Source organism: Athene noctua, chromosome 17 (assembly GCF_965140245.1).
Source record: "Athene noctua chromosome 17, bAthNoc1.hap1.1, whole genome shotgun sequence".
Taxonomy (NCBI): Eukaryota; Metazoa; Chordata; class Aves; order Strigiformes; family Strigidae; genus Athene; species Athene noctua.
The window spans coordinates 9,310,217-9,336,533 of NC_134053.1; the positions used below are offsets into that span (position 1 = coordinate 9,310,217).

The 26,317-nt window shown below is 41.4% G+C and overlaps 1 protein-coding gene across 6 annotated transcripts in view; it reads left to right on the forward strand.

Annotated features, from left to right (window-relative positions):
* The window catches only part of ARVCF (ARVCF delta catenin family member), a 288,989-nt gene extending 263,170 nt beyond the window's left edge, over positions 1-25,819 (forward strand). For 5 of the 6 annotated variants that reach the window (XM_074921410.1, XM_074921411.1, XM_074921415.1 and 2 more), the window contains 9 exons: positions 5,600-5,727; positions 6,686-6,836; positions 8,205-8,397; positions 9,572-9,683; positions 10,286-10,376; positions 11,571-11,624; positions 16,849-16,940; positions 18,994-19,107; positions 20,512-25,819. In XM_074921410.1, coding sequence (XP_074777511.1) covers positions 5,600-5,727; positions 6,686-6,836; positions 8,205-8,397; positions 9,572-9,683; positions 10,286-10,376; positions 11,571-11,624; positions 16,849-16,940; positions 18,994-19,095 — 923 coding nt within the window. In that variant the 3' untranslated portion in view covers positions 19,096-19,107; positions 20,512-25,819. The remainder of the gene's footprint in view (positions 1-5,599; positions 5,728-6,685; positions 6,837-8,204; positions 8,398-9,571; positions 9,684-10,285; positions 10,377-11,570; positions 11,625-16,848; positions 16,941-18,993; positions 19,108-20,511) is intronic. The other variant, XM_074921412.1, reaches the window with a different exon arrangement.
* Positions 25,820-26,317: the final 498 nt, after the last annotated feature.

The window sequence follows — 26,317 nt, forward strand, 5'->3', positions numbered from 1 at the left end:
TGCTGTTAAGCCTTTCAATTAGAAGAATCTTGCAAGTTTATGTTGGCATTCAAGCTGCTTTGTGCACCGGGTGCTGAAGCACAGCATACAGATGGAATGGAGCTGATGGGTCGGGTTTTTTTAAGGATCTGATTACTGTTTTTATAAAAGTAACCAGCTGCCTCCCCCTGGCCTTCTGTGGGGTTTTTCACATAATCTACTATAAAACCATACTGCGGGGTGAGGCATTCCGGGAAGGAGGGGGTTGAACTGCCACACTGATTTGCTGCTTACGTGTTCTGAAAACATTTCTGCAGCAAATAATTCTGAACTCTGCTTTACAACTGTTTAACTTGCAAACAATGAGCTACACAGGCTGTAATTAAGTTACCAGCCTGTTGTCGGCAGAGGGCAGGAGTCCAAGATCTGTGGAGGTTTTTTTTCTTGCAGAATCGAATTGTTCGGTTTTTTACTGACATGATTCTTTACTACTTTTTTCTCTCTGGCTTTTTTTTTTTTTTTCTTCTTCTTTTGGCTCATAGCTTCCTAGTTGCTGAGGGAGCTGCTTTCTTATTCTACAAAGTCTGTTAGTATATGACCTTGCAGAGAAGTTGGAGTTTGGGCTCCTCTCGCTCCATCTGCCGGTAGCTGCCACATCTTGTCCTTGGAATTGGCCAGCACAGTGGATGTGGCTCAGGACGAGCAGATCAGCCCTTGAACTTCCCCATTCCTGGTCGGCACACGCTCGGTGCGGTCCTGGAGTGCATCTCTTGGTTCAGTGCCATCTCAGGGGGAGTCCAGGTAGTGCTGCAAGTTCTCTGTGTTGGGAACCAAAGTGTTAAGTGGGAAATTTGCTTCAAAAATGGTCTGAAACACTAATGTAAACATGCCTATGAATACTGCAAGAACCGGTAGCTCTCAGAGTTCATTTTAGTGTTTGAGGGTGGGGGGTTTTTCCCGCTAGGGCTAGGGGGTTTTTTCAATTTTCCTACAGTGTTGCCAGCATCCTTCCAGCTTCATATGAAGTTTGCCTCTCGTTTTAAACAGCAACGCAGAGTTTTTGTATGGATTGAAAATGAAGCAGCATGTTTCTGCTACAGCAGTAGGAGAACCCTCATCTGACCAGTATCCACATGTATGTAATTTCCCATGCCTGTAGGAGGAGAATAAATCCTGAATGGAATGGGTGGTGAAGGGGAACAGATCTGGCAACCTTGCTCCAAAGAGAGTTGTCCGAATTTGGGATTAAGCTGGCGTATCAGAGATAGGCACCTGGTGCAGTATTTTGTGTTAGTGCCAGAATGTAGCTAAGTATAGGCACAGGATCAGCATTGCCAAGATGAAAGCAAATAGGTTTGTGGAGGAGATAATCCAGGAACTGCTGCATCATTCTCAGCATAGGGACTGAGGGTGGAATGGATTGAGATGGCTAATCAGCCCCAGTTAATTCCTCAGGTGTTTTCTATTCAGGATTGAAATTGCTGTCTGTGCTGTCACTGTTCTGCGGGCAAATAAAGGATAATCCACTTGGCACCTCCTGGTAGCATGAACTTCACACAGAACTAATCCATTTACCAATTTTGAGCAACTCTGCTGCAAAGAAGCTCATCTTTCTTTTTTTCAGAAAGATGAGACTACAGCATGTTGGTGAAGATGAGTCTAATGTGGAAGATCTTCCTTTGTATACACATTTGTGCCATTAGCTGGGGGGAATGCTTAGATGCTGCAACATGTCTGATGCTCACAAGGACATCAGTGTCTGAGGCATTTTCCTGTTTCTCTAAAAGGCAAAAGCTAATATAGTGAACTTGTTTGCTTTCTGCAATGAATAAAAGCAATAAATGACTTATCCCCGAGCTTTTGTAGGAGGAAACAGTGTAGAGATTGCAACTCAGCAGAAATCCATAACCAATGGAAAAGTCTCATTTATTCCAGGAGAAATTATCTTTTTAAGGCCAGTGCTGAATCTGGGCTATAATTAAAACAGCTTTTTAAAGAAAAAGAAAAGCAGTGGATGTTTTCCTCATTTGATGTATTGCCTATTGCTAATGACCCTCTTTTCTCATTTCCATTTAAAAAATGGATATAAGCAATTAGCCGTGTATTGCACAAAAGTAGCATTACCTGAAAAAATAATTAAGATGATCTTGAAATTAAGGAAATCAGTTTTGAAGAGAAGCAGGTGCTTAATGGAGGTGAGACCAGCTGTGCTTCCCAGGAACGTGCTTGAAGCGCTTCATGGAAAAATGTGCGAGGCCTCCATGCAACACTGGAAGGAAATTTTTAATAATTCAGACAAATTGCATCCTATAAATAGCAGAGCTGGATTCATTAGGACAGGAGGCAGATGGAGAAAATATAAAACTTGTTTGTTTCCTTTTAAGGGACTATAATGCTTATGAAAAGTGTCAGCTTGCTGTCAATGAGGGAAAAACCCTCCGGTGCAGCAGTAACTTTCTCGCTATTAGGTTCTCATCTCTGCTAATGAGCAGCCATCCATGAGGGGCATTCATAATACTTTGTTTTAGCAACTCCTGCCTGCCTTTTTCTGGCATCATCGAGCTCATGCAGCAGTTGAGGGGAGCAGGGGAGACATCCGGGAGGACAGAGTTTCATATATGGTGTGTAGCACTTGCTAACTCTGTATAAAACAGGTGCTGATAAGACAGAGGCATAAATATAGTTGGAAAGTGGGGATGTGTGGAGTAAGGTGGGAATCATTCACCAAACTGGCTAAGGGATTGTGCCCCAAAGCAGGAATGTGCTGGTAATTGGTAGAGGAAATGCTGTACATTATTGAAGAGAAAAGGTGAAGACGTTTTTGAGATGCTCTTACATTAGTAAGTAGGAAAACGGAGAGGCTTTCATGCATGAAGAGAAGTAATGACAGAAAGCGGGTGGGAGGTGTGTGACTGGAATGCAGCTCTGTCCACAGGAGGTAAGCAGAGGTGAGAGGGTTGTTCCATCTTGGTATTTATACAGTGAGGTGCCGCAAAGAAGGAAGAGTGTCCAGCCAGAAAGGAAAGTACAGACTGGCAGAAAGTGCACTTAAAGAACAGGAGAGGGTGAACATGTGGGACTGTTTCCAAGTATGCCAAAATTATAACTAGGCACTTTAAAACAAAGCTGGAGGAGAAGACTAGCTGAACAATTGCACGCTATTCAACCACAGGCAAGTCTGAGCTCAGATACAGAAGCAGTAAATGTTCTGTATGAATATTATCTGTTAATGAACCTGCCTTCATGTCTTCTGCTGATCTGATTTACATTTCAGCAAAGCTTCCTTAAAAGATAACAGTGTCAAAATTCCAGTAAGCTATCCTAAGAGATTTTTCAAGTACTAGTGTTCAGGAAAGGAATACTGTACGCTTATCAGGCAGCAGTGTTTTTTCTTGGGGAGTTCCTAGATTGCCAATTCACCTTCTGAAGTGGCAGAGGAAAAAGGTGATATGAAGGTCATATTGGAGTCAGATAATCACAAACTTATTAAGGAATGGAGAAAAGCTATGCAAGTGTTCATGCTTCATGTATTAAGTAACTACAGTTTTTCTCAGCATTCAATATAGAAGGCAGTGATCCCAATGCAAGAAGAGGACATTAGAGAAGAGGAAAGTAAGTGGTATGGATTCACAGGATGCCTTCGGGGATTGCCATCTGTTGCAGCTTGCACATAGCTGTAGGGTGTCATGTAGCAAACAAGTGGTGGCATTAAAACCAGTCACAGACATGGAGCAGGTTAACTTGTCCAGTCGTTTGAGAAGAATGCAAGTGTGCTGGGATGCCTGTGAGAAGCTGAGCAGGGAAAGTATGAGCCAGCACATGAGAGCTTATGGACCCCATGCATAGATCGGGTTTTTGGAATGGAGCAAAGAAACACTTGGCTGATGAAGTGTGTTTTCTTGCTTTTAATGGGATAAACAAGCCCCAGGGGTATCCAGGGAGTTAGCATGTTTATGGGTAGTGTTATACAAGGTTTAAAGTATTTAGTTCTGAGACCTTGACTCACATAGCCCCACAGCAATAACAAGTATGAAAAATATGAAGAAACAATTAGATTTGAGAAGTAAGGCTTTAATTTCAGAAAGCCTTTAGCAACAGAGAATTTTTGAAAGAAAAAATTGATAGGATATCCTATCCAGGATAGGAAAGCATTGTTAAGTTTTCTTGCTTCTAGGTTTGATCTGTCTGAAATATGATAATCTGTGATATGTGCTGAAAAATATGTATATGAGAGATGGGTGAGGAGAAAGTACTGAAGAGAGGAAGTAATTCGTGTTTGTAGATTTCTTGTCTTGCTAGTGGAAAACTTGCTTTGAAATATGCTACATTTCTAGGACAGCATCTTGATATGTGAAAAACACTCTTTTCATGTGTACAAATAATAAAAAAAATATTCTGCTCAAAACAAGCTTCAGATTTCCTCTTTGCCCAAGCTCATTTGCACCTATATGCTTTCTTTTGTCATGTTTTTCCAGAAATCCTTTCGTAGGTAGTGCCTGCTGAACTTATTGCAGATACCCCAAGAGCCACCATTCCAGAAATATCTTCTAGCCACAGTGACTGCAGTGAGTCTGTGCTGACCCTAGGTGGCTTGTGCCTTCCTACCAAAACACTTCAGAGGATTTAGTTTTTTGTTCACATAATCTGAACAGCAGCCTGACCTTTGAGGTCGTGTTTGTCTGGCAAGTCCTTTAACTGGATGCTTGCATGCTCTTCCCTAATCAGTGCAGTGTGTCGTGCCACACTTAGTGAAGAAAGATAGATAAAAATTGCTTCAAAATATGCTACAAATTGAAATGATGGACTTCTTGCCTAAGACTCCCTTTTTAATGTGGGTAGATGGATAAATCCTAATTCTATGGGTGAGCAAGTCAAGACATGGATGCTACTGTCAGTTAGCATCACAAAAGGAGATCCATGGTAGAGCTGGGAATAGTTCTCCATCCTGTCATGCTTAAACTGTGAAGCTGATACAGTGTCTCTGGGGATATTTAGTTAACGTATGTGTCTGTCACAGTCTCCCAATGTGATATGATGCCGGTATATTTCTTTACCTAGTGTTTGGAGTCAGCATTTCTCCCTTCCCACTGGGGATCCTAGTCACTTTGATGTCTTGCATCTTTGTTTTGTGACCTAGGTGTAAGAAGGGGGTAGCTGATATGGTTGTGTGGCTTGCTTGCTCTTTTTGGCCCTCTTGTTTGTGTCTGTAAAGATACTGAGATAGATTTGAGTGAAAACAGGAGTGCAAGGTGAATTTGCAACTCAGTCTAGAGATGCAAAGTGAGAATTGTTGCAGACAAAAATTGTTTATTGTCACCTTGTTATTACATGCATATAATCAGCCTGCTAGGCAGTATATAACATAGCACAGATTTCAGAAAGAATTGTCAACATGAAGACAAGCAAAGGGACCTTCAGCCTGGGTAAATGTCCTGTGCATGAGTTCCCATGTGCACCATTTTCAACAACTGTGGATAAAATGTCCTGGACATGGCAGAAGCCCTTCTTCTGTGGTGTACCTTTGGCTTGGCTGTTCTCTTATGTGATTAAGTTAAGGTGCATTATGTGTTTATTCATACATTGTCTTCTCTGCTTCCCTCACTCCTGTTTTCACCTGCAGGCTTTGAATTACTGTACCAGCCAGATGTGGTCCGACTGTACCTCTCCATCCTCACCGAAAGTCAGAACTTCAACACTCTGGAAGCTGCGGCAGGGGCTTTGCAGAATCTCAGTGCTGGCAACTGGACGGTGAGTGCAATCTTCTCTTTAGTCTCTTTTGTTTCCTTTGTGTAAGTAAAGAACAAAGCTATGTGCCATTATAAGTGTGCTGTTACTTCATGCATTTACATCTCCTTTAAAAATGAAGGATGTGGGGATTCCAAAGAAATTATTTCCATCTTATTTGCCCACTTAAGATGTTTTGCATCTTCTGGACAGATGGTGTTTATGTAGTGGAAGTGTCACTGAGCTTATGACGATTTAACCATGAGCAGGTTTTACTACTTAAACCACTTAACCGTTGCTTTGTCCATTCAGAAAAGCCTGTTGTTAGATGATTAAGTGTCCTGAATACTTAATTGATTGGATTCTCAGATCGCTTAGGAAACTGCACTCCAAAGTGTCCTCTGATATCCCCTCTGAAGCATCCCCAGCACTAATCAGGCAGTTCTCTCAAAGGTATGCCTGACCACTTCCAGAACCGTGTGGCAAAGTGGGACTGATCGGCAGACTGAGGATCAGCAGGGTGGTGGTTCATAGCTGTCTTGAATACAGTTTATTTTAAAATCAATCATGAAACAGAATAAAAGCATTAAATTGGAGGTGAGAGAAGATAACAGATGCCTTGGATGCTTTACTGTTCCCTCCGAATGACCTCCTTTTTCCTAATCCAGAGGAATGTGTTTTCACACTAAGTGTGTACAGAACAGACACTGGTGGATGATGCTCCTTCCTTCTATTTCTGTCCTCTTTCCCCAGCAGCTTGCTAAGCAATAGGATGAACTTTTACATCCTTTCTTCCTTGGTGCTTGATGAACTTGAATGATGGGTTAAGTCATAGATGCATCAGCACACACAGCCTGACTAGTCTTTGCAGGGAAAAAATGAATTACAGCACTGAAAGAAGTGCCAAGGGGCAAGGAAAGGGCAGGTATATAAAGTCACAATACTTTTGTGTTGTTTCTTTTTCTTTGTGTGTTCTGATCAGTGGTCCACGTACATCCGTGCAACAGTGCGGAAGGAGAGAGGCTTACCAGTGCTTGTGGAGCTGCTCCAGTCCGACTCCGACAAGGTTGTGAGGGCTGTGTCAATTGCCCTGAGAAACCTTTCCATGGATCGTCGCAATAAAGATCTTATAGGTATCTTCTGAACTTTTCTAACCAGACTGGGATCTTGGATACCCTTGAGAGACTTCTCGTTTTCTGTCACTTGTGTGGAGGATTTGTTTTGTATGCAGTTTCCATCCGTGCTATTTAAGATTGCTCTGTAGCCATCAAGTGGAGGCCTGTCATCTCAGACTGTATTTCCAGCCTATTCAAACAAGCCACAAGTTGAGGGAAATCTCTAATTCAGGTGAAAAAAACAAATGTAGGTTTTTTCAGGAAAGGAGAACATGTGTAGGTGTGCAGAGGATTGCGTGGGTTAAGAGGTTTCTTGTCTCTTCCTTAGCCCTGGCTGACATGACACTTGTGCTCCTAGTCACACATGGTGGTTACAGAGACATTGCTCCTTAGGCCTGCTGTTTAGATTAGAGTGGGGGTCTTGCCCTTAGCATGCAGAGCTAACTTAGGGAAGCAGAGTGGGTTCTAAAGTTGTTCCTTTTTTCTTGCTGCTTCTTTCGCTTTCATACTTTCGTGTGGTAGGTACTTCTAGAAGCTGGACACCAAACAACTTACTCTTCTTCAAGTTAGTTCTTCAGCAGTGCTCACTAGCTCCTATCCAAGGGGGTAAATAAGCATTCACCTGTCCATAAGCAGGAATCTTGAAAAATTCAGCTGTGAGTTGAGTTTTTCTCTGGATGCCTCTGTATTTAACTGATGTATTTGATTTAAAATATAACCTTGTCAGGGGCCAGGAAATATGGGTCATGTGTTTAGGGCCATCATGGAAGTAGCTAGTAACAAACAGCAAGATTCTGCCTTAATACATCAGGTTCTTTTTTTAATAGTTCAGAGGTGTAGCTAGGCAAATGGCACAGACAGACACTGGGGAGTGATAAACCCTGGACTCCTTGTTTTTTCTCTAGTACTATACACTGAGAAGGCTAACAGCACCCAGGAGGAAATACTCCTACCTTTGTTGGGGGAAGGTTAATAAATGCATGGCTGCACACCTTGCCCCAGAAGGCCTATTACAAGGCTAAGTTGAGTAAGCCATGTGCGTGTATTAGCATGAATATGTGGCATTAGCAACAGCTACTGGATGCTTTTTGCCTCAGGCATTGGAAAGTATGATAGATGCTGGCTGTAAAATTCTCAATAAGACTGCTTTTTTTCTTTCCCCTCAATACTTTTAGCATTCATGATGAAGGACTGTCTTGGGTATCAACTCTCAATCACCTTGAAATAATGAATGATAAATATACTGTTAAGTTACAGTCTTGAGGTTCAAAACACGTGCAGTATGAAGTTTTTCGACGAGGCAAACACCCTTGAGTTTTATCATTCAGGATAGGAAGCTGGAATGATTATTAGGGCTGACTAATGGTATCTCTTCCCCTTATCTAGGTAGTTATGCCATGGGTGAGCTGGTAAGAAATTTGCCCACTAGGCAGCAGAGATCTGCAAAGAACCTGGAAGAGGATACAGTGGTTGCAGTGTTGAATACTATCCATGAAATCATTACTGACAGCTCAGAAAATGCAAGGTCTCTGATCCAGACACAGGGTATTCAGAAGCTGGTGGCTATCAGCAAGTCAAGGTAAGTGACAGTTGAAAGCAAAATGCTAAGAACTCACTGCAAAATGAAAATGTCAGTACGAACAGCAGCTTTTGCTCTGTGAAAGTATTTAAGCATCCTAACCTCTCAGAGCCTTTAATTTCAGAACAGTTAATATGTATGCAGTAAAAATAGTCAGCACCTTTAAGAGGTTTACTTGATTAAAAAAAACCAAAATTGAGTAGTCACTTCAGTCATGTTAAGACATGCTCTCTCCTTACCAGATACATCTTAGCACCATGTATGCATTTAGCAGACATCATCTGCAGTGAAACCATGATCTTTATTTTTAGCGTGGGAGGCTTTTTTCCTGTGGCAGTGTTCCATTCCTGGAGTGCCAGTGATGAAATCTGTTTCGTTTAAGTAAAATGGTTAATGATGTGCAGTAATCCTTCTGGCTGAAGGGCTGGTGGTGGTGGTAATTTGAAGGGACAAATTTTCACTTTGCAGTTCTGTTGAAAACTGCGTTCTGACTGCTTTAGAGAAAAGTTTGTTTCATATAGTTTAGCCAGTTAGACATGAGCTTCATTATAGGTGTGTTCTCAGCAAACTTTTGGGAGAGTAGCTGAAGACTTTGGGTTGCATTGTTATGAAATGAGAGTCAAGTATTATTTTATAGAAGGTGCTTATATACTGACTTAGTAAGGAATGGATAAAACTTCATTTTCTATTTAAAAATAGCTCATTTTTTGCTGCCTCAAGTTGCTTTGTAAGGTATTCTAAACCATGAAGTAACTTCACTGAATTGTGAGGAATTGTAAGTTGGGGTGGAGTGTTGAAAAGTGGCTTAGAACCTCATTTGGGATTTTTTTTTTTTCCAAATAAATCCAGGCAGGATGGAATCCATGTCTTTTGTTAATGACAGCTTTGAGACAAAAGAGTTACCCTGGCCTCAGTGATTGCCCAGCAATACACATGAAAACCCAGAAATTTTCACAATTTACAACTTTTTGTTTGGATTTTTTTTTTTCAGCAAATACCCATAGATATGAAGTAGTCACTGAATGATATCACATATCTTATAGCTTATATGCTCAAAGAATAGCTGTGTGGAGTACTAGGTATCTCCTGGATATTGTTTTGGTGCGAAGAAGTCAACATATGAATAGTCTTATATTGCTTGGTACTTAACCTCTAATTTGTTCTTGCAAACCAGCCAGTCTCCCAGAGAAACAAAAGCAGCATCTCACGTTCTTCAGATGATCTGGAGCTATAAAGAATTACGAAATGCCCTGCAGAAGGATGGGTGGAACAAATCACACTTCCAGGTAAAGATGCTGAGTCTTAGATTTAGTTAATCGTTATGGAAATACCTGAATGGAAGGTGTCCTAACTTAGTCTAATACTACAGTCTGGTAGATTGTGGGCTTTGGTTCTGTTCTTCTAGGTGTTAGAACAATGTATTGTAGTCTCTTCAGTCACAGCATCATGCATGTGCTCACTGGGTATGTTTTTCAGTGGTCTGTGAAATGTAACTCTAGGTTTTGGAAGTATGCCACCTTGTACAGGCCAAATGCCCATGCTTTACTGGAGGAACAATTAGCATGTCTTTCCTCAGTTGTCTCTTACTTGAAACATTCCATCTAGCAGTGTAGGGCAGACACCTGCTCCTGATATGCAGCCTCCTCATCCTTCCTGGTGAAAAGGTTGTGCTCCTTTTACCGACCAACAATGCTGTCACTTAGATAACAGGAAAAATATTCAATCAACAAATCTGTATGAAAATAAAAAATACTCCAGTGCCATATTATCAACATAAGGGGTGCTTAGGAGCATTCCCTAATCTCTCTCCATACTGTTGGTTTGTTTATTTTTCTTGTTCAATTTCTCTGAGTAGCAATCTCATATTTATGTGATTTTTGTCTCGTAGTCTGTTTCTGCAACTCCAAAGGGTTCCAAAGGTACTGCTGGCAGGTCTGGCTACGATGACAGCACTTTGCCTCTGGTGGATAAAAGTCAAGGTCAGTTCTGCTGTTTATCACTTCTGTTGTGCTTTGCTTGCTTGTTTTCTGGATGTGGCACATCTGTGTTGTAGAAGTGATAGGGCCAGGAGTGAGGGGGTAAAAATGTGTTACCTATGTGGGTGGTACTTTTTACCCCACAGTTCCTATGAGCTGGATATGGACAGTATTCCTTCCTTTGCAAAATGTAGACTATTTGTGTTATTTTCTCAACTTGTATGCAACATAATCAGTTAAATCTTCCTGAGAAAATTTGGGATAGACATGAATTGGAACTTTGAAAGAGGAGAACAGCCCTGTTTGTTATATATTAATAAATCTAGCCTTGAGCCAGGCAGTGGGCTTGGCCTTACCCCTACTCAGTACTGGAGTCTTTTCCTTTCTGAATAAATGTGCCTGCTTGGCAGTGCTTCTTCCTCTACTGTGCAGATTTTTTTCATTGGAAATGGTTTATCCGAATGCTAGCTAAACCTGTCTGTGCTTGTTCATCGGGCCTGACACAGCCATGCCAACACTGGTGCAGCTCCAGGTTTAGTTTCATTATGATGGCTTTGTCTCTAAATCTGGTTCTAATTTCTAACACTCAGATGTCAAAATTTCTTTTCAGAAATCTTTAGTCTCCTATGGCAGAGTTTGCCATGTTGCACTTCACCTGATTTAACTGCAGATTACTGCAGAAAAGGCAGCCCCACACTGCCTTGCCTGTTTCCACCTTCCCTGTCTTTGATCAAATGCGGCAAATTACGCAGAGGATGACTCGGGTCAGTTTGCTGATCTGACAATAAACTACTACTTTTCTTTGTGGGTTAGCTTTCTGTTGTCTCGGTAAGCTGCGAAATCGGATTGTGTGCCATGTGAAGCTGCACCTTCACTTATTTCCTTTCGTTTCTATTCTGGAGAGACCAGAGAGAAGCATATTAATAGAAGTAGGTAGTCCAAAGCAGAATTGCAGTTTATTATCACTTGGAGAGAAAGCTCTATGTCACAGTGCCAAAGCAGGAAATATAACGTGTTCTCTGAGAGCTTAAACTTCCCTTTATGAATGGATAACAGTTGAATAATTCAGGGTTTTTTTACAATAGTCTCTGCATTCAGTACTTTACGGACCTCTCTGGTCCTGTGACTAGTCTAAAACTACCAGGTGATGACAAAAGCAAATGTGACTCAAGTTGTTTCAATATTTCTGTTTTATAGATAACGAGAAATCTGGGAGTCGTGATATGATACCTATGGATGAACTTGGCCCAGGTAAATTCAGTCATAGATCAAACCCTCTGTCTGGTTCAATAGAGCACACTGTCACTCACAGAAAAGTTCAACTATTTCTCTAGGTGATATTCTTTCAGATGGATAAAGCTGACATTTAAAAATAGAGTATTACCTCACAAAAGATTGGTTGTCATCCTTTTTTTTTTTTATTTTAAATGCATGCAGAATGTACATACCAGTTTCTCCACTACTTTAAGCATATAATGGTGATACACTGATTTAGCTTTCATACTAGTCTCTGGCCCCTGATGAGGCGGTTTCGTTCCCTATTACAGATCTGGAAGTCTGGGGATTCAGAAGGAAAAAGAGAGTTGAAAATTTACTTCAGTTTAATGTTTGTGCTTGAATCAGTTCTGCCTTTGTTTTCTGTTGGTAACACCAAAACCAAGTTACTATGTGTGATATTCCTGGCTCCACCTTTCATTTACCTGCATCTAGCTGGGCCTGGCTTTTCTTATAGATTGAGTACAACCACCTACTGTCAATGAAGTGCTTTGAGATTGATAAGCTTTATAGTTCAGGGCTTGTAGAGTGTTTTTTCTTTACTGAGGTAGATAAAGGTGCTCTGTGGTCTCAGGAATTTGTTTCTTCATGTTGATGTTATTTTTATTTAAATACCTAAATTAATGCCTTGAAATCAAAGTTTCATACACTGCTGTTTGTGATTGTAGCTGTAAAAAAATAAGAAGTTGGAACCAAGCTGAAAGCCAAGAATGTTCAGAAGTTAAAATAACAGGTATATATTACCTTCGGTATTCTTAGAAAAATGAGATGCCACCTGCCATGAATCAACTGTCCATAAGTATTTTAACTAAGGGAACACTGAAACATTTGTTCCCACAATGGAAGAAAATAACTTCAGAGAAGAGTGCCTGGCAGGATAGCTGTGTGCTAGCAGGTGCTGCAGCATGGCCGGTGCTGATTGTTTATGGTCTCAATATTAATTGTTGCCTTATGCTTTCAGGAGTTACTGGTACAGCTCTGAGTACAAAATTAAATGCAAATTAACAGCATGTGTACAACATCAGGCAGATTCTCTGAGCTGTTCTGTTCTCCAATCTTTTTATCTTGGAAGATAAAAACTGTCAGGTTTTCCTGACCCCAGTTCTTGAGTGCTTTTTAACTCCAGTAGGACTATAACCTTGTGCTGTTTCAGAGATCAACTGAGAAGGGACTAAATTTATCCAGTTTACTATCCTTAATTCTGATGAACTGAAATAACAACTTAGTACTTCACCTCTTAACTTCAGGCTCTTCCAAATGCTGTATGTTTTTTGTCTTATGGGCATACTTACATGAGGAGCTGCTCTAGACTCTTATTTTCTGTTTCTGTCTTCATTGTGGACTTGCATTCTGGAGTTTTTGTTCTTTTTCCACTGGGGAGTGAACTGCCAGATACAAGGAGCAAATCGATGTGCAGTCCTCTGGGTTTGTACCTCCAGTAGGCAGTTCAGTTGTATCCTCACATACTCATCAGCTTCAGGAGAGATAGACCTCATGCTTGCAAAGAAAATGCATGACAGAGTAGCAGAGGAAGTTGTTCAGCATCCCATTTTATATTTTTATTTCTTTTTATTTCAGAACATCTTGTGCCTTGGTTTGTTCTGTGGTTTTCCCTTGCCTTCCTCTCTTTCTGACTTCACTTGCCCTAAGATCTTTCTACTTTATATTCACTGTCTTTTAGAGAATTCTCATCTGTCTCTAGCTTTGTCCACTTCATTTAATTCAGATGCTTCCAGGCTGTATAGTTACCTTTCTGCTGCTTTCTGCTGTACTGCTTTGGTACGGAACTGTAATTGCCTCAAACACTTTAGAAACTCTGTGAGTTTCCATGCCACACACGTTAGAGGTACCCATCCATTCAGCCGGACCCTTCCAGTCCAGTGTTCATCCTGCTCCCCTGCAGTGTACAAGACTGCTTGTTCCAGAACATCACCACCTGTCTGCCACTCGTCTGTTGCCTCTTTTTATCAGGGTTCAGCTGTCTTGGTGCCTGGGCCTTTACTGTTACCATGTTAACTCTTTCAAGATTGCAAAAAGGAAATTGCTGTTGGTATTTTGGCTTGTTTGCTAGTGCTCTGGGGGTCATCCTTGTCTGTACAGGAAATTAATTGACTATCAGCATGGCTAGGGAGGCAGAAAGATATGTTCCCCATCAGCTGGCAGTACTAGACTAGTCAGATTCCTGTTGTCTGGAGCAATGGGAGGGCCTGGGTAGAGAGTGGATGTTCTGGGAGATGAAAGAAAACATGTATTATGAGTTACTGTGGGATGCACTAGACAGCCCAGTGCAGAGATAGCTCAGGTCTGTCAGACCTCATCAGCTCCAGACAAGTGGTTCTGCACCGAGTAATCTGAAGATCATCAATGCTTATTGTCACGGTGGTGCCTGAGGGTGCCTATGACCCTGAGGTGTCTGTAGAATCAGCAGAACTGTGATCTCAAGGCTGTATGCCAAATTTGTGACTTCTCTAAAAATGTATATGAGCCTCAGTTAACCTGCAGTCAGTCAGACAAGAGCATCTGTAAGATGAGAATTGTTCAGGCCAGAGACACATAGCTCAGATGTCTCTGTCTTTCGTGTCCGTCTTCAGGCATAACTTTTCCTTTCTCCTCCTCCTCCTTTTTGATGGGTCCAGAGGTTTGATCTTTATAAGTTGAGAGCTGTGTGAGGGCACAAATGAACCGACACTCAGCAGGCATTTGTTCCTGTAATGTTGCTGCAGAGTGAATGGGAGATATTCAGTGAAGCAATGCAGAAGACGACAAGCAGAAATTTCAGAGAGAGGAGTAAACAAGCCAAGAATGGGACGTGCCTCTATTGACCAATATAACTTTTGTCTATATGTTGGATTGTATTAACTCAGAATAATGCACTTATACCTTTGAGCAGTAAGATCTGTAGAGGTCTCCTTTATGCCACAGAAGCAGAGTTAATTTTGATCACTTCTTAGAATAAATGTGAAATATGGGAGAAGCAATATTTTCTAATTGCTTTGGAGAGCTGTGGTCCGTGGGGCACTAAGGTATTACTTCTCTGATGCAGCCTCCTTCAACATATTTCTCACTTTATTAGGTCAAATCATGAACTTCCTATCTCTGGTGCTGCTTGCTTATCTTGACAGTCATAGCACAGTGTGTGGTTTTTAGAAACATAATCCATTAGTACAGATGTGTGCAGCACTGTTAGCATGCAGACTGCACAGCACTGGGCTGACAGTATGAATTGCAAAATATGTTGGAACTTAGATACGAAGAACAAAGTTCTTGACCGTTCTTTGTTGTTAGATTACTGCCATTGTGCAGAAGCTTGATCTTTCTGTTGCTGCTGTCCTGGCTAATTTTTTGTGATTCCAGTCCTTACTTCTGACCTTACTCCCTGGGCAGTATCACAGCTGCCGTGCTTCACTTAGTAGCTGTTGCTTTCTGGGGGTAGGTTAAAGATTTCCTTTGCATCTTGACAATTCATTTTAAAAATGCTCATGGACCATCCATGATGATGGCACTACAAAATGCAAAGTGATCGGTTACATCATTATGAGTATAATTAACATTAGATTGTAAAAAGCTACCGCTCAGTTGTGACTGATTTTTTTAGGGGGAGTCAGCATGTTTCCATCATTTAAATATGTATCTGTATGAACTATTTACTAAATAAATGATGAATCTTTAGATTAGGATATGACTTACTTGGAGTATTCATGCCTATCATTTGAGAGAGAATTATTGGTCTTGCGTTCCTCCACAAATGCTGGCTGGGTAGATGGATGCAGCTGTAAGCTGTAGGTTTTTTCTTTTTTGTTCAAAAAGGATAGCCAAGAATGTTAGGCATCTTCATTGTCAACAAAGAATTGTAAGTTAAGCTCTGTGTAGCAATTTTTTTCATACTTGAAGAACTCTGTACTATATGTATAACTCAAAATTCTTCAGTTATTTTTAGGCAGCGTAGTTAAATAATCTGTTACCATCTCTGATGTCATAAATATATGCTACTTCAGGTGCTCGTTGCAGGTCTGTGTGCACTTTGATTCCTGAGATACACAGGAAAACTGCAGCTCTTTTAAAACTAACCTGGCTGTGACCAACATAAACATCATGTAGGGTCCTGCTCTGCGACTGTGTTTGGTGCAGGTCACTCCAGCTGTGTGTGCTTTTGTCATGTGGGCAAACAGTGCCTCTTTATGCCATGGGAACCCCGCAAAAAGCATGATTGACTTTTTCTTAATGACCTGTCGCAAGCAAGGAATGAACCGAGAGGGGAGCATTTTGATAGTTTATGTAAAACCTTTTTGTGGTATTCTAAGAACCCAGTTTGTCAGGACATGAAAACATTAATGATCCCTCAATTACATAGCGGAAGACAAAAGCCTACAGGGGGCTATAAATTTGAGTGTCATTTACTCTAGATTACAATGCTGTCAGAGCAGTGCAGGAGAGGACCTATTTGTCACTGATAATGAGGGAAATTTGATGCATCAGGAAAATAAATTAAGATTTGCATTGGCTGACAATGATTCAAAGCAAAGGTTCTGAAATAATTAGAGCCATTTCTTTATAAAACCCTCTCACACTTTTCTTCCTTGTGTTCATCATGCTTTCATATTGCTTCTTAGTTGTCAGGAGAAAAAGCACCAACAGGTGCTAGTTTGTAATGAAAGACAGTCCAGGCACAGCAGGGTTTGCATCAAGATTCCTTCCAACTCGACAGGGCCTTTTTCTCAGGGCTCTGAAAGGGGACTCTTCCAAATTATTGTCATGTCCTGCTAGTAGTCAGGCTCAGGAAGAGCGGGAACATGCTGCAGAGCATTCAGAGAATGAACACAGCCAATTAATCAGGCTGCTAAGCAAGGAACACAAGATTTAGGCTGAATTTGGAGCTCATTAGCCACAGGGCACAAGATGAAAACTTGCTGCTTTTCTTGGGCACACTAAAAACTGTGGCAGGCTGGGATGAAAACAGTGCTGCTTGCTAATGAGTGCCAGCATCTGGCAGTGATATAAAAAAAGAGGGCTTTTCTGTTTTGTTTTAGGCTGGTAAAAATGAAAACTCAGAGCTGGAGCACAATTGAAAAGCAGGCTGCCAGTATCTTTGGGTTGCGATGGTGTATTTTCCTGTTTCTTTGCTGAAGAATTCTGCTTGCATCAGCTCTGGTTTTGCTCTTATTTGTGCTTCATGCCTGATTGTCATGTTATTTCTCCTCAGATGGGTACTCCACCATCGATCACCGGGACAAGGAGCGCAAATACAAGACCAGTGATAACACGGGGGATGCCTCGGAGAAAGAGCCTTTAAAAGTGAGCTTCCTCTTAACTGCTGTATGCTAGTTAGTGCCTGTAAAAGAAAGCAAGCCTGATGTGCTCAGCAAATGTAGATACTCACCAGGGGGCTGTAAAGGGCTTTGGTTTTGTTAGGGGGTTTTTTTAGATAAAGGCACCATTTCATAACTTAGTACTTGGCTAACTAGAAATAAAAACAAAATTGCCTTCCAGTGCAGGAGCAAATGCAGGCAATCACTGTATTCTTGTAAATGGATGAGGTTGGATAAATAGAAAGTGTCTGTTCTGTCACCCTTGTCCAGGCAGCATTCCCTAGCCCTGAAGTGTGTAAGTGTGCTCAGACTTTGTTCTGAGAATAATCACTGCAGACTGTCACACTGCTTTATTGTTTTCAGTATGAGAAGTAGATGTGAGCTTGTGTGTCTGTGTGGTGAACATGGTTGTTTCCCCAATACTCATTCACAGTCCTGACAGTGGACTGTGGGCATAAGCCGAGATGGAGAGGAAGGGAGACATATGCATAGTTACGTGTGTGCCTTCTGAAAACAAACTTAGACAGCTTTATCATTTAAAAAAAAAAAAAAAATCTTCAAAAAGCTCTTTGTGTTGTGGGTTGTGCATGAATGTGGCTCAGTAGGCTCTGTGTAGTTCTGCTGCATTGCTGTACCCTTTAAGTAGACCTTTTTAAAAGTTGCTTAATGCTGTGGCCATCCGTTCTCCCTGGCCTCAAAATAAGCTTGTGTTTTCCCCTGGGGGCGTAATTTCGAGGAGGAAAGGGAGGAAGAGGAAGATTCAGAGAAACAGGAGTCTGTGGTGAAAACACTATTGTTAATCTGCAGAAGGCTGTCCTTAATGACCTTCAGTATATTGCTGATAATATCAGAAAATCCAGGTGATTCATGTTCAGTGGAAACAATAAACTAATGTCAGTTGAAAGGAAAACCCACTATTACTGAACAAAGGAAATAAAAATGTGATTTGGAGGAAAAATAATTCTACAGATCGTGAATTAGGAATATGTCCTGCTGCATCAGTCTGCCTATATTAAGTTGCCTGGTCATGCATTTCCTGCTGTGTCCTGCCTTTCCGTGAAGGTACCCTGGAGAATGGCTTAGATCAGCTGGATGACTTGCAAGCACAGACACTCTTCAGTTTGCCAGTTCTGGGTATAGCTGCACCCTGTTGCAGGCTGCTCAGTTAGACTTTTTGGTAGAGGTGATTGTGCTTCTTCATTTGTTTTGGGGAACTGATAAAGCTGAGCTGATTATTCAAGTCATGCCATGTGCCCCCCTGTTCCAGTGTGTCAAGAGATGGCTCTGCTTATGTTAACAAAATAAACTTTATAGTTCCCTCATCACAGTTCTAATACATTTTACAAGGGTGCAGTGGGAATGGATGCAGTAAGTGACATAAGAATGATTGATAGGGAGCTTGACAGAAAATGTCTAATGAAAATAGGTTAAGTCAGGAAAATTAAAAAATATTATTTTCACCACTCAACATTTATTAAAGTGGTCCAATGCAACCCTCAAAATCACATCAAGCAGCCCAAACTCCAGTGTATGTCTGAAATGAAGCACAACCGGAGCTCAGTGAGTAGCTGCTTTGCTTTCATGAGAAAGAGAGAACAAACATTTCACCTAGACAATGTGTCCCCCATAGTCTGTGCTGCCTCTTGGTTTTAAGGGCAGAGGGTAACCTGAATTCAGCCTGTTGTGCACATCAAAGGTACGTGCTGCTGTGCCCTCAGCTGGGCAGAGCCAAGTAGCTGCTACTTGTCCTTCTCCCTGTACTGTGGAATAGAAATGTGTCTGTGGGGTCTGCTGGCTTGTGAACTGTTTGATAACCGTGGCTCTGAGGCTCAAGAGTGGCCGAGAATTGTGAATAATGATGGCAGGGAAGTGCAGCCTTTTGGCTGTTGCAGATGCTTTTGTCAGTATTGTGTCTTTACTGATCTTGTTTCTTTCTCTACCACTAATTTTCCCTTGTGCTCCTTTAAGCTGACTTGTTTGGTGGTTTTGTTTGATTAATCCGCTCTGTTTTGCCTTTAACTCCTCACCCTGTGCTGCAGAATGACACAAATAGGAAAAACATTAACAGGAGTAACAGGGCTTCGGTGAATCTGGTGGATGCCCGTGACATTAAACCCCAGCCTGTTGACTCCTGGGTCTAATTTGCATGCATGGTAGGTCCTTTTAATGGTAATTGGTGCTAGTGATTAACGTGTCTTGTGCATGATCTGTATCACTGTGGAATCTCTTCAAGGCTAACTGCTGAGTCCTTTCAAACAAATGAAAATGCACTTGAAAAAAAAAAAAAGTGGTGTTTGTATTTTTCAGTGTATCTTTAATGAAATGCAATTAAACACCACTGTTTGATTAAAAAATAACGTCTCAAATAACCAGGCAGAAAATTAATATTGTGAATGATTAGTTGTCAGCTGAAATGTGAAAGATTTCTGCTGTTAGGCCATATGAATGAATTTGAATAGTGTGTTCCTGCTTCCAACCATTTTTTCCCCTCTGTGCTCATTATAAGGATTAGCCTGAGACTTAAGGAAAAGCATATCCTTGACTATTTATGGATGTCCCCTGAGGTTCCCATGGGTTACACAGCCCTGCCCATCTGCAGGAAAACTGCTGGCTGTACACAAGTTACTTTGCAAGGAGAGATGATTTTGGTTACACAATAAATGTTGACCCAAAACTTCCACTTCTCAATTCCTTTTTTTTTTTTCCTGTTGCTAAAGAAAGGTGCCTTTTTGTCACTTTCTAGTTCTCTGCCTTTGCCACGTGCCAAGTTCCTCAGTAATGTCACTGGCCTTTCTTCACTCCTGCCACTGTTATCTGTCTCCTGCTGTGTTGCTAGACAGCCCTCTACCCCAGTTATACCTTCTGGCACTCCATCAGATGTGATACTACGTTTGGAACAGCAGGTTTTGTGCCCCTGGCTGTGACTAAAGGAGAAATCTCAGTGACTGTTGTGAAGGCACTGGGCAACTTCACCATCAGAGTGGACAACAGGCCTTTAAAGGCCCAAATTCCAAAACATGGAGCATCATCCACCTCCATAACTCTACATGAAAACCAGTTCCATTAGTGGGAGAGAAAACTCCTGTATGTTTTTGGGTGGTGATGTTGGATTTTTTTTCTCCTTCTTCTTTTAAGAGTCTAGTATTAGTGCTGAGTGTTTCCAGATTGTTTGTTGCTGGGTTGGAAGCACCTGCCCAGAGCAGTCTCAGGTACTCCTGTGCAGCGACGGAGCAGACTCTGGCACCGCTGGCTTCCCACAGCTGGTCAGCAGAGTGTGGTCAGCCCTGTGGGCTCAGCCAGAGCGCAGAATAAATGTCTGTGTGTAGTGCCTGTATGCTTCACTCCTACACTCTTCTCCTGAGCTGTGAAAGCTTACAGGTGGGGTACAGAGCTTGGAAAATTAAGTCTGTGCTCATTTTCTCTCAGATGTACCCTTCAAGGAACACATACATTGGGGATAGGTTGGCGTTTCCAGTCACTGTCCTACCACTGGGTGATGGAGATCACCAAGGTCATGTAACTTGCTGGTATTAATCAGTTTTGACTTTATTTTGCAGGGCTAGAGTCCAACCACATTTTTTTTAATTGAGGGGGAGAAACAAACATTGAATCGACACAGAGGATCTCATCAGTCACCACTGCCATTCAGATTTGGAGGGCGCTGCATCACTGACCAGGCTGCAGATTCTAGGAGGATGTGGGGAGAAAACACAAGTGACTGCCATTGCCAACCCCGGAGCACCATGCCTTACAGCGAGACAGTTTGCTTTTTAACTCAATTACATTCCCACCAGAAATAGCCACCACCTCCCCCTCCCTCCCACTCCTGCAAGAAGAAAGCAAGCAAGCAAGAAAAGAGAATCCAAGCTTCCATCTAACTGGCTGCGTTCTTAGGTGACTCTTGCGTGTGGCTGGTGCCAAGTATGAAAAGTGAAGGTCATGCGGCAGCAAGGACGACAGCTTCACAAGTGAAAGAAAGAGAAACTGCAGAATATTTGAAATAACACCATAGGTGTAGCCATGAAGATAATAGCACTTTTCTGGTTTGGGGCTCATTGTTTTGTTTTTTGTTTTGGGGGATTTCTTTTGAACTGTGAATCTAACATTTTTAAAGGCTTTTTGAAAAATGTTTCAGTTTTTTTATTGTTTCCACAGAAAGTGCAGGAATGTTGAGTGGGTTTATTGGATTTCAATGAAGGGAGAAAATGCAGAACAAAAACTATTAAACGCTGGTCAAATGAACTGGAGAGTGGATGACAAAATTGATGCAAGCTGTATAATCTGCTTTTAGAGTAAGCTATATCAATCACAGTGCTATATTATCATTATAATCTGGTGTACAATACTTCTGCCTTTTGAATTCTGTAATGGCTCTGTTTTTATTTCCACATATTGAAAAGTAGTTTATTGAAGGTTTCAGTGTCCCTGGTTCAGAAATCTATGCTGAGAAATCGAGTTGGCTGGTTTTTTGTTTTCTTGTTCTCAAAGATTGCAATAAGGAGCTTTTACATTTTAAATGTACCGGTGTTGCATTGATAACGATTAACAATTTCTTTTGCCATAGCTGCTAACACATTGGAAGAAAATAGGAGCTTTTTCGTAGGATGTCTTATTTTGAACATGCTATAAATTCTAGATGGGTCTGTCACTTATATTTGATGGTAAATTTATCACTGTTAGATCCATGTTTGCTTTAGACTATAGATCCTGATGAAAAATGCCACAAAGGGAACTGGTTTGGCGTTTTTTAAATCATCGTCATGATTTCTGTGTTCCTTTGGTTTTGTTTTAAGATTACATACTTCATTTGGTGTGAAAATCACCCATGTGCAACAGTTCTCCTCTAAGATACCAAGGCCTGCTTTAGGTAAGGGGGAAGTTTTACCTCACAAGATCGTACTCTGCATATATGGTATCTGGAAATGCCGTGAACTAAATGACTTCAGATCACTGATTTTCTCCAGGCATTGGTCAAGGGAGGGCAGCAGATGAGAACAGGAAGCAAATGTCTTGCTAGTAGCATCAGAGGACTTTTGCTGATTTTATTTGGTTGCCACTGCTCTTTGATTGCCACATTTAGTTTTAAACAAGCTCCTAAAAACAGTGTGACTGGAAAGCACATTTTTGAATCTAGCAAACATCATTTGCGGTTTTCAGTGCCTGCCGTTTCCTTTGTAATTAAAAAGGGGAAATATCCAACAACCTCACCTCCCCCAAAATATTACTGTAATAGTAAACATCTAAAATTTTTGTAAAAAAAAAATCTAAAAAACTTTAAAAAAAAAATCAAGTACCAAGAGCTTTGTATCTTCTTGAGTATATTAAAATTTGACATGAATACATATATATAAATAAATAAAAAAGTCTATATATCTATATATATATATTGTTGTGCAGAGGATAGGTTAACAAAACCATTTAAATAGTTTGCAGGAGAGGGAAGCATTTGTTGATTCAGGGAAAAAGACTGATGCCAGAAGCTGTCAGTGATTTGGATGATACATGTGCTCCTTCGCACCCTCCCTTTTTGACCCTCATCTTCCACATACGTTGCAGTGGTCACTTCTGGATCCTGGGGAAGGTGAAGCTGCTTGGAGCAAATTAAGATAGCAAAGATTTGGTTTTTCACCTGCATGAGAGTCCTATTGGGCCAAAGATGCTCAGCAGATCAAGGGAAGCAAAGATACACATCTGTGATTATCTGTGTCGGGGCAGTGTCTCTCTATGTGTAGACATAAAGTGTGGCAATGAAACCAGATACATAGTCTGACTGTATATTATATCAATGGTGCTCTTTTCATACTTGTTCTGCCAATATGCGGAGACCCTTTTAACCAAGCTACACAGAAGAGTTTTATATCACTTTTGGTTATGTACTTGGTGTATTCTTTTTGTATATGAAAGGATTTTTTTAAAAACATTCAGTAATTAGCAATGGAACCTGCTTTGTAGCTGATTAGAACAGTGTAAGAGAAGGGCCGTGCTGTCAGTCTGTCCCTGATCTACTTCAAACCATATATTTACCAAAGGAGTCTGAGCAAAAGTTCACTTAAAATAAAGAGCTGACTGCTGAAAGGAGTCTCTGCTAAGACTTTGTGATTTAGTTATTGTACAGATACTTTAAAGCCGGCAAGAGGTTACAGAGAAGACTGCAGGAAGGGAGAAGTGACTAGGGGCCAATTATGTCCATGACCTCCTATCCCACATATCCCATGGCTCTCAGTGGGGGCACTACAGGGACACTTAAAATCCAGATTGGAATCTACTTTGGTCTCTGTCATTAGTGGGCTAAAAACACTGAGGAGTATTTGAGAAGCAAATTCAGACCCTATCCCACATTTCCCCAGAAATCCTTTCTGTATTTACGCTGCATCCTATGATAAGCAAACCTCCCTGTCAGGTTAGATGGCACTGGCTGCCCTGGGTCGTTGTAGCAAACTGGTTTTTTCAGGGGGCAAGTATTCGTGGCAGCCAGCGTAGTTGTGAGCTCACCCTTCGGTTTATTGCTGCAGAAAAACAAAGGATGGTGTATCTAGAAGTCAAATACCAAGTCCATGGGCCAAGACTTCCCCTGGGAATCACACATCTTACCCTGCCCTTCCCATGCCTTACAATAATGACTAAATCCCAAGTATGTAGCAATAACCCATCATTACATTACTGCAGGTTTTTTTTCTTCTCAACAAACTTGTCATTTGGATGTTGAGGAAGGAAAATGGATTGGGGGGTGACTTGCACATGGGACTTACTGCCTTGTATTACCAGCCCACCAGCTGAAGCCCAAAGCTTTGAACTTTGAACCAGGTCTGGTGGTTTAACATCCTTTTTATCTCCGGCCGCAAGCTCACTGGTGGGATGCATGCCCACACCTGCCCTTACCTCTCCCCTTGTTGGCACAAGCGTGACTGGCTGTTTGAGCTGTTCTGGGATGCGGGTGGATGAACCCGTAATTGTTGTATTTTTGGCAGCAGGGACTGTATGTAAAGAAGGGAAAGCGGCAGTGTGTGCGACTAAAGCTGCAGTAGGGTCTGGAGTCTCCTGCTAAAAGGCAGGCAGTGCTTTTTAGGGCTCAGGTGTGTGACCTCCTCTTTTCCTGTTGGCTCCACTGTGAAAACTGGAGGGAATCTGCCTGCAGAGGGCTGGGGTAGAAGAGATTTCTACCTGCAGAAATTCTAGTGGGAGGGATGGTTGTGAAGGGAAGCGATGGTGTTGCAAGACTCCTGCTACAGAGGAGGAGGAAATTTGATGGCCCAGTGAGGGCTGAGATAACATAGGGGAGAGGGAGACTTCTGATGGCATGTAATGACTGCAGAACTTTTCTCCCAGGGAGGTGGCTTGAACATCTCCCAAGTGTCTTCACTAAGCTGTGGAGGTTTTAAAACAAAAACAAACATTGTGTGTTAAGACTCCCCTGGAGAAGCATCAAGCTTTGTGGTTGAGTGTGAGCAATTGTACTTGTGCTTACAGCTCCCAGGTTGGTCAGTCTGTCTGCAGAATCCAGGAGGAGAGTGGAAAGGCAAGGCTTTAGGACATTTTGTTCTCTCTTGGAGTTGAATAGCAATTTAGCCATAAGTGTAACTTGACAACTCAAGATGTGTTGCCAGCTTGAAAGGTTCCCCAGAGAATAGCTTGGGCAGCCATAGGTCCTGATCTTCAGTGTCTTTGGGGCAAAACACCTGCCTATCCTAGTTCTGCTCTTGTGCACTCAGAAATGCCAATTCTGAATGCGTCCGTATCAGGAAAGCAAATCTCGTCTCTGTTGCCGAGACATCACAAAAGGGCCTGACTTGGGGACTAGGAACGGACTTTCTCTGTGACACATCAAGAAAGGGGGGATGGCATGTTTGTTACAGCAGGTGAGTAGGTTCTTGCCAACTCTGAGGAGGAGTTTTCAGTAATGCTTTCTAGCATGCAAGCCTTATGCTAGGCAAAGCAGTTTTTGCTCCTAGAGTAGTTCCATGAGATTGAAGGTGGTGAGTTACCTTCTGTTACTTGCCTTAAAGTTGAGTATATAGGCTCAGCTACCTGTGAGAGGCGTACATGTAAACCCTTTGACTGAGCAAAGCTTCAGGAGCGAATGGGCACATGAGAGTGGTTGTAGCCTCTTCTGCTGTCCAGCTGCCCACTCAGTGAAAACTAGAGTGCCAATAACTTCAGCCAGCATTTTTGTGCTGTTGGGGTGGAGTCGTGCTCTCACAGTTTTTGAAGGTGTTTATATAGGCATAGTTTCTTGCAAAATTTGTTTTTATGCCCCGAAAATCTGGTGTTTCCTTATCTTTGACAGAGAAATTCTCTGATTTATTGGTACAGTAACTAATCTAGTGCATTTAAGGGGAAGGTATTATGAACCTTTTTTTTCCTGTCTTAAGTTTTACATCAGGGTAGGATGTGAAGTCCAAAGTGAGGAGGAAGGTGGCGCAGATACTACAAGGCCTGCCAATCTGGTTCTTACTGTTCAGAAAAACAAAATAACTAGACTAAGAAGCTTACTGGTAATTAGTAGCTAATGTGTTTGTAACTATCATGTGCCTTAAAATTTTCATGGTAGGAGAATAAAAAAAAAAATCAACAATGTGTTTTCTGTAATACTGCTCAACATTCTCTCTGTAGTTTAGACTGGTGGGATTTTGCATTGTATTTACACTGTACTATAAACTGAAACACTTAGAATGGTTTGATTTTACAAGTATGGAGAGGAAAAAAAATGGTGGATTATGCTTTTCATAGAACAAATGTGACCGTGACAGAATGTATTATTATTATTATAGGATCTTTCCATAATGCAGACAAGTAGAATGCTTGTTAGAAACCAGGTATGTAGGATAACAATTTGGTGTGTTTTCAATAAACCATGCCTGGAAAGAATACCTGTGCCATTGGTTATCTTTTTGTTACGTCAGGTTTCTCAAATATTCTTTGGCTTTGCGACAGCCATTTTCTGTGGCAAGGGATTATTCAACCCTAGCTGAGGTCAGCACTCAGTGTTAGCAAAAGGTCAGTGGTAAGGAGGGCAATTGGAACATCCTTTAAACTACTGTAGCTGAGAATTTCTGATTCATTGCCATGTGCTAGAGTTGTAGCACAAAGTCCTGTAAGGACCCTGGACTGTAGATCATGGGATTTTTTTTCTTTTTTAATATACAAGCGTATTTCTGTGGGAAAGACATCTGCATCACTGTTAAGGCCTGCACATTTGGGACCACAAGCCTGACTTGCTGATGGCTTTTCCCTTTGGGAAGTTATTAACCTTTCTCAGTTTAGTCATAAAATCCATTTAACTTTACAAAGATTTCACATTGCTGAAATGTGTGCAAGTATTTTCATAAATATGTGTGTAAGAATAACAAAATCTTTAAGTTTATT